The 12,661-nt window shown below is 45.0% G+C and overlaps 1 protein-coding gene across 1 annotated transcript in view; it reads left to right on the top strand.

Annotated features, from left to right (window-relative positions):
• The window catches only part of mreg (melanoregulin), a 135,986-nt gene that overhangs the window by 31,090 nt on the left and 92,235 nt on the right, over positions 1-12,661 (top strand). The window contains exon 3 of the mRNA XM_073044506.1: positions 11,384-11,510. Coding sequence (XP_072900607.1) covers positions 11,384-11,510 — 127 coding nt within the window. The remainder of the gene's footprint in view (positions 1-11,383; positions 11,511-12,661) is intronic.

The raw sequence follows: 12,661 nt of genomic DNA, 5'->3' as shown, positions 1-12,661 counted from the left end.
CTGCAGTGGCACTGAAATACTGCAAAGAGGTGAGAGGACACAGAAGGATTTGAAAACAAACATTATAAATTTAGAAGCAACTAACTGCAGAAAACGGAAATCTGGAATAAAAAATATCAATCACAGGAAACACTTGGCAGATCATCTCTGGTAAGGGAAACAGAGTTATTATCTCAGTGAGAAGACCATTTATCAGAACCATTGCAAGAAATTTAGTACAGGTGTTATCGGAGCAGCGGCGAACAAGCGATGATGGATGAACAGCACTGGGTATGAGTTAGGAAAAGAGCAGAAGAGTTTTCTGATCTTTGTTCTCCTCCTGCTTGTTTGGCTTCTTGTGCACTCTCCACTTCTATCACTTCTTCATCAGTATCTTCAGCTGCCTCGTCCCAATCTCTAGAGTTCCCTCCTTAAACTTTCCTCTTCTTTTGAATTCTGAAAACCTGCCACGTTAGTGTAGCTTTTTGTCACAGCTTTATCCATTATGTGGTCCTATTATATGTTGTTTGATTGTGCTGCTGTGGGATATTTTAGTCAGTAGATTATAAATGTATAATCTGCTGTATAAATTCAAGTGGATTTTCTTCTTTTATTTAAAAGTATATTTATTCTTCATCCCTTTCTCCTTCCCTTCATCCGAATAAAATTGAATCTACAATCCAGTTAGCGAGTTACCCTTTGATTTTTGATAACCTTGTTACTTTAGAGAACCAGTCTCTAATTAACAAAATGGTCATTTCCTTGACTACTTTTAATTATATTGCTTTGACAAAGCTTTTTAAAAAGAACATGTTGTTCCACCATGTGACATGTAGCAGGTTTTGTTCTTTTTAAAACAGTCTCAGTACATGGTTTGTAACAACGTGCGTAGGTGGAGCTCATGTCCTGGGCACGCTATCATTCTAGAGGCTTGTTCTACAGGCTAATCGTCGACCCCAGTCACCCAACCTGCATCCTAGTGTACTCTCAGTGGTAAACTGATAAATTGGTTTATTATTGTCACACGTTCCAAGATACAGTGAAAAACTTTCCTTCTGTACCATTGTTATGGATCAATTCATTGCAACGGTGCATTGAGGCAGTGGAAGGTAAAACAATAACAGGATACAGATAAAGTGGTGCAGTTACAGAGGTAGTACAGTAGACAGTAAACAGTAAGGTGCAAGGTCACAATCAGGTCGATAATGTGATCAAGAGTCCATCTTATCAGTAGCTAGAGAACCACTCAGTAGTTAACAGTGGGGTAGAAGCTGCCTTGATCCTGGTGACACGATTTTAGGCTTTTGAATCTTCTGCCCGATGGCAGAGGGTGGTGGGATCTTTGATTATGCTGGCTGCTTTACTGGGGTAGTGAGAAGTCCAGGCAGAAGGCATAGTGGGGAGGCTGGTGTCTGTGGAGCACTCAGCTGTGCCCACAACTCCTGCGGTTTCTTGTAGGTTTGGGAAAAGCAAATGCAGCCGGTGTGGATTGGGTACGATGCTCTGCTGAAGAACATTCAGCTTGATGCTCTAACCAGCATTTTATACCTCAGCCAACGTTGCTAGAAGTTGATTATAAGATCACTATCTTAGAGCAGTTTGTGGAACTTGCTGTGTCCAAACTGGCTGTGCCATTTCCAACCTTACAACTGCAAGAACTGCTTTATGGATATCTCCAGATTATGAAAATCACTGGGTTAATGCTTTCTATCCCTTATTTCTGACCCTGAGGTGGCCAAAGGGAATGTCTTAAGCATTTTCTCCTCAATGTATGTAACCAAAATAATACAGGAGACCATTCAGCCCATTGAGGTTCATGCTGTCTCTCAGGAGAGTAAACCCATTGGTCTAATTGGCCCTTGGGTATCTTTATGTACTCTTACATTTTATTCCCCCAGACTCCCATTTTGTTCGTTCTTCTCATTAATCCTTGTGACGAGCTCATCTTCAGTCACCACCACCCTTCCAGGATGTTTTTGATATTTGAGGTGAACTTAGAGGAGTCAGGAAGACTATCAAAGGTACAGAAGGTGACAACATATTTGTTTAAACGTTTCAAAGGTCAGTGAGGCTTTCAGGCTGCAACAGCATTGGGACTTTGTGTTACATAAAGTAATTCTGTGTTGTAATTAATTGTGCCTATTTCCATTTGACTAATACTGGCAAAAAGTTCTGAGCAGATGGGCTAGTAAGTAATACCACTTGAGCAGAAGTACATGGAGTATGGTGGAGAATCACATGACCATTGTGCCCAAGGTATCATTTGTGAACTTACTCTTTTTTTTAAAAGTCAGAGGGAGCAGCACTATAAAAAAGGTCCTTCATCCATCAAGTCCCCAGTAACCAACAATCCTGCAGTAACCCACTTACACCAGTCCCACAGTAATTCCAGCTTTTGTTATTTTACTCACATGAACTCTACCTCAGTATTTTCCCATTTGGTTTTTGCACAACTTACTTCATTAAATGTTCATTTTATGTATATTTCTTATTGTAATTTATATAGTTTTTATTATTATGTATTACAATGTACAGCTACCACAAAACAAGAACTTCATGATATAAATCAGTGATATTAAACCCAATTCTGATTCCCTTTTTTATTTGGTGTCATGGGATCGTAGGTCAGCGCGTCACAGACATATAGGATCGTACGTCAGTGTGGCACAGACACATGGATCGCAGGTCAGTACAGCACAGACACATGGGATCGTAGGTCAGTACGGCACAGACACATGGGATCGTACGTCAGTACGGCACGGACACATGGGATCGTAGGTCAGCGCGTCACAGACATATAGGATCGTAGATCTGCACGGCACAGACACATGGGATCGTACGTCAGTACGGCACGGACACATGGGATCGTAGGTAAGTACGACACAGACACATGGGATCGTAGGTCAGTACGGCACAGACACATGGGATCGTAGGTCAGTACGGCACAGACACATGGGATCGTAGGTCAGTGCGGCACAGACACATGGGATCGTAGGTCAGTACGACACAGACACATGGGATCGTAGGTCAGTACGACACAGACACATGGGATCGTAGGTCAGTACGACACAGACACATGGGATCGTAGGTCAGTACGACACGGACACATGGGATCGTAGGTCAGTACGACACGGACACATGGGATCGTAGGTCAGTACGGCACGGACACATGGGATCGTAGGTCAGTACGACACGGACACATGGGATCGTAGGTCAGTACGGCACGGACACATGGGATCGTAGGTCAGTACGACACGGACACATGGGATCGTAGGTCAGTACGACACAGACACATGGGATCGTAGGTCAGCGCGTCACAGACATATAGGATCGTAGGTCAGTACGACACAGACACATGGGATCGTAGATCTGCACGGCACGGACACATGGGATCGTAGGTCAGTACAGCAGACACATGGGATCGTAGGTCAGTACGGCACAGACACATGGGATCGTAGGTCAGTACGGCACAGACACATGGGATCGTAGGTCAGTACGGCACGGACACATGGGATCGTAGGTCAGTACGGCACAGACACATGGGATCGTAGGTCAGTACGACACAGACACATGGGATCGTAGGTCAGTACGGCACAGACACATGGGATCGTAGGTCAGTACAGCAGACACATGGGATCGTAGGTCAGTACGACACAGACACATGGGATCGTAGGTCAGTACGGCACAGACACATGGGATCGTAGGTCAGTACAGCAGACACATGGGATCGTAGGTCAGTACGACACAGACACATGGGATCGTAGGTCAGTACGGCACAGACACATGGGATCGTAGGTCAGTGCGGCACAGACACATGGGATCGTAGGTCAGTGCGGCACAGACACATGGGATCGTAGGTCAGTACGACACAGACACATGGGATCGTAGGTCAGTGCGGCACAGACACATGGGATCGTACGTCAGTGCGGCACAGACACATGGGATCGTAGGTCAGTGCGGCACAGACACATGGATCGCAGGTCAGTGAGGCACAGACACATGGGATCGTAGGTCAGTGCGGCACAGACACATGGGATCGTAGGTCAGTGCGGCACAGACACATGGATCGCAGGTCAGTGAGGCACAGACACATGGGATCGTAGGTCAGTACGGCACAGACACATGGGATCGTAGGTCAGTACGGCACAGACACATGGGATCGTAGGTCAGTACGGCACAGACACATGGGATCGTAGGTCAGTACGGCACAGACACATGGGATCGTAGGTCAGTACGGCACAGACACATGGGATCGTAGGTCAGTACGGCACAGACACATGGGATCGTAGGTCAGTACGGCACAGACACATGGGATCGTAGGTCAGTGCGGCACAGACACATGGGATCGTAGGTCAGTGCGGCACAGACACATGGGATCGTAGGTCAGTACAGCAGACACATGGGATCGTAGGTCAGTACGGCACAGACACATGGGATCGTAGGTCAGTACGGCACAGACACATGGGATCGTAGGTCAGTACAGCACAGACACATGGATCGTAGGTCAGTGCGGCACAGACACATGGGATCGTAGGTCAGTACAGCAGACACATGGGATCGTAGGTCAGTACGGCACAGACACATGGGATCGTAGGTCAGTACAGCAGACACATGGGATCGTAGGTCAGTGCGGCACAGACACATGGGATCGTAGGTCAGTACGGCACAGACACATGGGATCGTAGGTCAGTACAGCACAGACACATGGATCGCAGGTCAGTACGGCACAGACACATGGGATCGTAGGTCAGTACAGCACAGACACATGGATCGTAGGTCAGTGCGGCACAGACACATGGATCGTAGGTCAGTGCGGCACAGACACATGGGATCGTAGGTCAGTACGGCACAGACACATGGGATCGTAGGTCAGTGCGGCACAGACACATGGGATCGTAGGTCAGTACGGCACAGACACATGGGATCGTAGGTCAGTGCGGCACAGACACATGGGATCGTAGGTCAGTACGGCACAGACACATGGGATCGTAGGTCAGTACAGCACAGACACATGGGATCGCAGGTCAGTGCGGCACAGACACATGGATCGCAGGTCAGTGTGGCACAGACACATGGAACGCAGGTCAGTGCGGCACAGACACATGGGATCGTAGGTCAGTACGGCACAGACACATGGATCGTAGGTCAGTACGACACAGACACATGGGATCGTAGGTCAGTGCGGCACAGACACATGGGATCGTAGGTCAGTGCGGCACAGACACATGGGATCGTAGGTCAGTACGGCACAGACACATGGGATCGCAGGTCAGTGTGGCACAGACACATGGATCGCAGGTCAGTGCGGCACAGACACATGGGATCGTAGGTCAGTACGACACAGACACATGGGATCGTAGGTCAGTACGACACAGACACATGGGATCGTAGGTCAGTACGACACAGACACATGGGATCGTAGGTCAGTACGACACAGACACATGGGATCGCAGGTCAGTGCGGCACAGACACATGGATCGCAGGTCAGTGCGGCACAGACACATGGATCGCAGGTCAGTGTGGCACAGACACACGGATCAAAGGTCAGTGTGGCACAGACACATGGATCAAAGGTCAGTACAGCACAGACATGTGCCCTTTGGTCCTTTCAGTCCATGCAGTTATTCTGCCTTGTCTCATCAACCTGCACCCAGAACACATCCTCTAAACCTCTCTCATCCACGAAGTTATCCAAACAACTTTCTTCCTCTGAGATACATCTTCAATTCTTTCTAAAACCTTCTGCATTCATAATTGATTCTGGATTAAAGTTCTATTTTCATACACCCAAGACAGAGAAGCAATCCACAGTATTAAAGTGTGTTTAGACCATAAGACCTTAAGACACAGGAGAAAAATTCAGCCATTTAGCTCATCGAGCCTACTGCATCATTCATTCAGGGCTGATTTATTATCCCTCTCGAAACCATTCTTCTACTTCCTCCTTATAACCGTTGATACCATTATGAATCAAGAACCCATCAAAATGCACCAACCTCCACTTTAGATATATCCAATGAATTGGCCTACATAGCTGTCTATGGCAATGCATTCCAGAGATTTCTCTCTATCTCTGTTCTAAAGGAGCACCTTTCTATTCTGAGGCTGTGCTCTGGTCCGAGACTCCCACACTATAGGAAACGTCCTCTCCAAGTCCACTCTGTCGAGCCTTTCAATATTCAATGGGTTTGAATGAGATCCCCCTCATTCTTTAAAACGCCAGTGAGTACTGGCACAGAGGCATCAAGTGCTCCTCATATGTTAACCATTTTCCTCCCAGAATCATTCTCATAAACCTTGCCTGGACCCCCTCCAATGCCTGCACATCCTTTGTCAGATAAGGAACCCAAAATTGCTCACAATACTCTGTGCAGTCTGACCAATGCTTTATAAAGCTTCAGCGTGACATTTTTGCTTTTCAGTGCCTATAAAGTGTATTCAACCCCCCTTGGAAGTTTTCATGTTTTATTGTTTTACAACATTGGATTTAATTGGGCTTTTTTGACACTGATCAACAGAAAACTTCTCGTTTCAAAGTGAAAACAGATCTTTACAAAGTGCTCTAAATTAATTACAAATATAAAAGACAACATAATTGATTGCGTAAGTATTCACCCCCTTTTAATATGACACACCAAATCATCACTGGTGCAGACAAGTAGTTTTAGAAGTCACATAGTTAGTTAAATGGAGATCTGTTTTTGGAGACCTGGGTGTGCAGTCACGATGTTTCAATTGATTGTAGTAAAAATACACCTGTATCTGGAAGGTCCGACTGCAGGTGAGTCAGTACCCTGGCAAAAACTACAACATGAAGACAAAAAGAAAAACACTCCAAATAACTCTGCAAAAAGGTTACTGAAAAGCACGAGTCAGGAGATTGATACAAGAAATATTCCAAGTCACTGAATATCCCTTGGAGTACAGTTAAGTCAATCAGCAAGAAATGGAAAGAATATGGCACAGCTGTAAATCTGCCTAGAGCAGGCCATTCTCAAAAACTGAGTGACTGTGCAAGAAGGGGCCTAGTGAGGGAGGCCACCAAGAGACCTATGACAACTCTGGAAGATCACAAGCTTCAGTGGCTGAGATGGGAGAGGCTGCGCATACAACTGTTGATCAGGTGCTTCACCAGTCACAGCTTTATGGGAGAGTGGCAAAGAGAAAGCCACTGTTGGAAAAACTCACATAAAAATTCAGCTAGAGTTTTCCAGAAGGCACGTGGGAAACTCTGGAGTCAGCTGGAAAAAGGTTCTGTGGTCTGATGAAACCAAAATTGAGCTTTTTGGTCATTGGACTAAATGCTATGTTCGTCATAAGCCAAACACCGCATATCATCAAAACACACCATTCCTACAGCGAAGCATGGTGGTGGCTGCATCATGCTGTGCGATGCTTCACTGCTGCAGCCCTGGAAGGCTTGTGAAGGAAAAGGGTAAAATGAATGCAGCAAAACGCAGGGAAATCCTCGAGGAAAACCTGATGCCGTCTGCAAGAGAAATGAGATTTGGGAGAAGATTTGTTTTCCAGCAAGACAATGACCCCAAGCATAAAGTCAAAGCTACACAAGAATGGCTTAAAAACAACAAAGTTAATGTCCTTGAATTGCCAAGTCAGAGTCAGTCTTCAATCTAATTGAGAATTTGTGGCTGGACTTGAAAAGGGCCGTTCACTCACAATCCCTGTGCAATCTGACAGAGCTTGAGCTGCTTTGTAATGAAGAATGGGGAAAATTTGCAGTGTCCAGATGTGCAAAGCTGATAGAGACCTATCCACACAGACTCAAGGCTGTGACTGCTGCCAAAGATGCATCTACTAAATACTGACTTGAATGGGGTGAATACTTATGCAATCAATTATTTAGTATTTTATATTTGTAATTAAGTGAGATCACTTTCTAGAGCTGTTTTTCAATTTGACACAAAACAGTGTTAAAACAAAAGCCGAATTAAATCCACTGTGCTTCAATGTTGCAAAACAATAAAACATGAAAACTCCTAAGGGGGTTTGCATTTGCCTTCCTTACCACAGACTCAACCTGCAAATTAGCATTTAAGGAATCCTGCATGAGGACTACCAAGTACCTTTGCACCCCTGATTTCCTCCCTGTTTAGTAAATAATCTATGTCTTTATTCCTTCCGCCAAAGTGCATGACCATACTCTTCTCTGCAATGATCTTCGCTCATTCTCCTGATCTGTACGTCCTTCTTCAGATTTCCTGCTTCCTAAACAGTACCTGCCTCTCCCCTATCTTTGTATCATCCTATCAGTACCTCCAGTTGAACACCACTAGTCACCAGCAACCAACCCAAAAAGACCACTCTTTGCCTCCTGCCAGTCAGCCAATCTTCTATCCATGCTGACATCTTTCCTTTAATACAATATGCTCTTACCTTGTTAAGCAGCCTTATGTGTGGCACCTTGTCAAATGCTCAGGTGTTTTGCCATCACTGATAACTGAACACTGAAAACTCACACTTGTTCCTTTATCACACTTTATTTACCTGTTGTCAGTACCTCCAGTTGAACTCTGTCTTTTTTGTGTGTTTCCCCCTCACTGTCAGTCTGTGGTTTTGTATTGCCATGTGCTCCTGCTCTACTCTGGCCCCTGTATTACTGAGTACTCTGTCTCTCATCTGCTTCTCATTATTACCTGTATTGCTGACACCTGTGTTTCATTGTGCTCCACCTATCATCTGCCTCCCTGTTTATTGCTCAGTGTATTTCAGTCCTGTGCTTTCACCTGCTTGTTGCTAGATTGTGCCAGTGAATTTTCCTGAGACTTTCCAGCATCTGTACTCTGTCTGTCTGAATATTGACTCTGCCTGTTTCCCGATTCTGGTTTTTGGATTTCTCTGGATGTTTTGATCTCTGCCTGAACTTTGACACCAACTTTGTTTGCACCTTGGGATTTGTTACTCAATTAATATCACTGTGTGCACAGTACTGGGTCTGGATTGGATCCCTGCTCCAGTGCTCTGACACAAGGAGAACAGTATGGTTACTATCACCACACTGTTCTGAAGCCTGAACAGAGAAATGCCAATTTTATGCAGAATTAACTAGCAGTTCAGGTGAAATGTGAATGTTCAAATTCCTTGTGTGCAGGTTTGATTGCCATTAACAATACAGGGTGTTTTAAAAAAAAAAAAAAATCAATAGAAACTACAAGCTGACAAACAATGATGGTTTGAAGTTGGTAAAGTAATTGTGTGGCCTACATCTTTTGATTACTGTATCATGTCTCTAAGCTAAAATGGCCCTGGCTTCCTGTTGTGCAAAGGGAAGCTGTGATCTTCACAGACATTTCTTGCTGGGGCTATCTGCTCTCTATCTGCAATCCACCCTTGCCTGGACATTATGTTAACTCTTGCCCTGCCACAACTTCTGCAGTACAGGGGTACACATGGGTCTGCCACTGCAGGAGAGACCTTGTCCCATACTGGATCTCTCTGTTTATACAGGGAAGCAATCTGTTCATGTGTAACACTTCCTTAACACTGTCAGTGGTAATAAACCCAGTTCTGATTCAGACCTGCAGAGTAGAGATCATGGGCCAGGGGAGGTCTCCACTGTGCTCCCTGAAATCTGCATTTGGCAGAAACTTGCATTAGCCTTGCCACAAAAGTGTCTGAGCTGTGCTCTGTAACTGATTGCACGATCCAGGGCATAAACCCTCCTGGTCTTGAGCTCTTGCCCCAAAGCCTCCATTACTCTTGCTGTCGTGCAGCCCTGAACATCTTCCCAGATCTTGCTGCCAGTATTATTCATCCCTGACGGTGCCTGGCTCTGAGGTGGTGCTCTCAGCACAATTATCAATGTTCAAAGTATATTTATTGTTAAAGTACATACGTGTTGCCATCTACAACCCTGAGATTCATTTTCTTGCAGGCATACTCAATAAATCTAATAACCATTGGTGAAGATTTGGGGTCAGAGAGATGGAAATATGAATGCTCTCTGTGTGACAGAATTGAAAGGCCAGTGGTTCATAATGGCTTGAGCTCATCTTCAAAACCTTGTAAAATCTAGAAATTTATTTTGGATAAAAACACAAAATGCTGGCAGAACTCAGCAAGCCAGACAGCATCTATGGGAGGAGGTAGTGACGACGTTTCAGGCTGAAACCCTTCATCAGGGCATCTACAGATTCACTCGTGTTGCCTTTAAATTTATTTTGGTATTGCTTTGGTTTGGATAATTCCTTCAGTAACTCTTTCCATCTTCATTGCTGGTGGGTGTCCTAGTCATTCGGACTGTTGCCCATGGGAATTCAAAAGTCCTCAGAGTGAAAAGTGAAGTCTGTCTTGCCCTCTTCAGCAGGACCTCTTCCTTCATGGCCTGTCCTGCTTCGGTGGTCTCCCTTGACTAATTACTAGGGTTCTCCGTTGCCAGGAACTGATGAGGTCCCAGCTGGAGATAGCATGTCAACACTTTTGTATAAGGCCCAAGTGCAGAGAGAGAGAGACTGAAGCAGGTCAACAGTTCACTGACTTTAATGGGACTGTTAGGAAATTTAAAGGAAAAAATACAATTAACACTAGGCTAACAAGGTTGTTAACCAAAACTCTCAAACTAACAGTGAAGTATTAATACCATGGCTGGAAGTAATTCTGAAATACTAAATGAACACTGCTCCTTTACAGTACCTGTTGAAAGAGTAGACCTCTTTCCTGGACAACAATGAGGGTAAGCAGGGAGCGTAAATGTTGCTGTGCGTTCCATGTTTCAGGAACAGCTTCTTCCCTCTGCAATTAGACTTCTGTTTGGTCCATGAACCCCTAAACGCCACCTCCTCATTTGCACCGTCTGCCCGCCTATTTATCTTTCTGTTTAATTGTCTATATGTTTGTTTGTCTATTGTTTATTCATCATTGGGACTTATGGTAATTTTTTATGTCTTGCATTGTACTAATGCCATCAAACAAACTTCAAGACATCCTAAGGCAACACGAGTGAATCTGCAGATGCTGGAAATAAATAAAAACACAAAATGCTGGCAGAACTCAGCAGGCCAGACAGCATCAATGGGAGGTGGTAGTGACGACGTTTCCGGCCGAAACCCTTCATCAGGGTTTCATCACCCTCCTGATGAAGGGTTTCGGCCTGAAACGTCGCCACTACCTCCTCCCATAGATGCTGCCTGTCCTGCTGAGTTCTGCCAGCATTTTGTGTTTTTATTCAAGACACCCTGTATGTCAGTGATGGTAAACCTGGTCTGAATGTGAGGAAAATGAAAAAAGAATTGAGATGAATATGGGATGAGTTGCTGTTCTCTTTGTTCCATTCAGTCTGATTCCCCAGGGCCGGACCTCCACCTCTTTACAATCCCCCTCCCGAGTCCAAGAGCCCGAGCTGGCAAGTTGCCGAGCTGTCGCCCTTCCTCCACTCCTCATTAATCAGTGAAGAGCGATAAGCGAGACATCTTAGTTCCGAGCGAGTCGCGATCGATGAGACCTAAGGAGTTCTTGTGGTCGATCTGTTGTTGTAGGTGCCCAGGTTTGGTGAGAACCGCGAGGAAGCACCGACTGTCCAGGTACAGTAAAACTCAGTTCGAGTTGTACGGGTTCGGGGAAGTGAGCGCTCGGTGCCGGAGCATCTCCCCTGCGGTGGCAAACTCTGGCTCCAGCCCCCCTGGGCCGTCAGTCTAACTTTCAGTTACTTGTTCAGTTGCGTTCCATTATGAGTTCCTCGGAATGAAAAGCTGATTCTCAAATCGTCCGCGTGTTTGTCAGAGTTGCTTATTTATTTCTGAGTGAATATTCTGCTTCTTCTATGATGACAAAAGGAATTTAACCGGTGTGCTTTGGCCCAACCCCCAATTTTCTCCAACGCTAATCCCAACAAGTGTTCTCTCTTGTCCACGAAGCCGCTCTCTGCTCCCTCCTGTGATCTATCAACCACTCAGCCTGCTCCCCAATTCTTGCCCGTGGTCCTCTCTTCCTCTGCAAACCACAGACTTTGACCTGTATCCAGTACAAGCTGTCCCCGGGCTGAGACAAGGCTCCACTTCAGGAGACCGTTTGCAACCTAACCTGTCCATAACTCTGGAATGATCAACAGTGTGTGATGTTATTGATTGTAAATATGACTCCATTACCATTTCTGACCATGCACCTTTGAAGCTATCTATTCAGACAATGGACTCATCTACTAATGCTAAATCTTGGAGGTTCAACTCTATTTTATTGCAGGACTTAGACTTTCTTAATTTTAATAAACAACAAATTGATTTGTTTTTCTCAACAAATTCTACAGCAGAGATCTCTAGTGGAATTTTATGGGACACTTTTAAAGCATTTATTTGTGGACAGATTATTTCATACTCTGCTGGAGTTAGGAAATGAACTAATTCTAAAATATTAACATTGGTTGATAAAATCAAAGCAATTGATAAGATTTATTCAGTGACCCCCAGCAAATAATTTTGTAAAGAAAGAGTTGAACTTCAAATGGAGCATAGTTTGTTAATATCCTCTTCGATTGAAAATCAGTTAATTAAATCTAGAACCCAGTTTTATGTACATGGAGGTAAGTCTGGCAAATTATTGGCTAATCAATTGAAAACTGCTTCGGTTAAACAACAAATTACTAGGATTCGTAAACGAGATGGCATTCTGAGTATGGTGGGTGGGGAGCAATGACACGTGGAAATGCCCCCTCTCCCAGCCGGCAGAACCC

This window comes from Hemitrygon akajei, chromosome 5, assembly GCF_048418815.1.
Source record: "Hemitrygon akajei chromosome 5, sHemAka1.3, whole genome shotgun sequence".
NCBI lineage: Eukaryota > Metazoa > Chordata > Chondrichthyes > Myliobatiformes > Dasyatidae > Hemitrygon > Hemitrygon akajei.
Note: the sequence above shows the minus strand (reverse complement) of the source record. Positions and strands in the feature narration are given on the sequence as shown.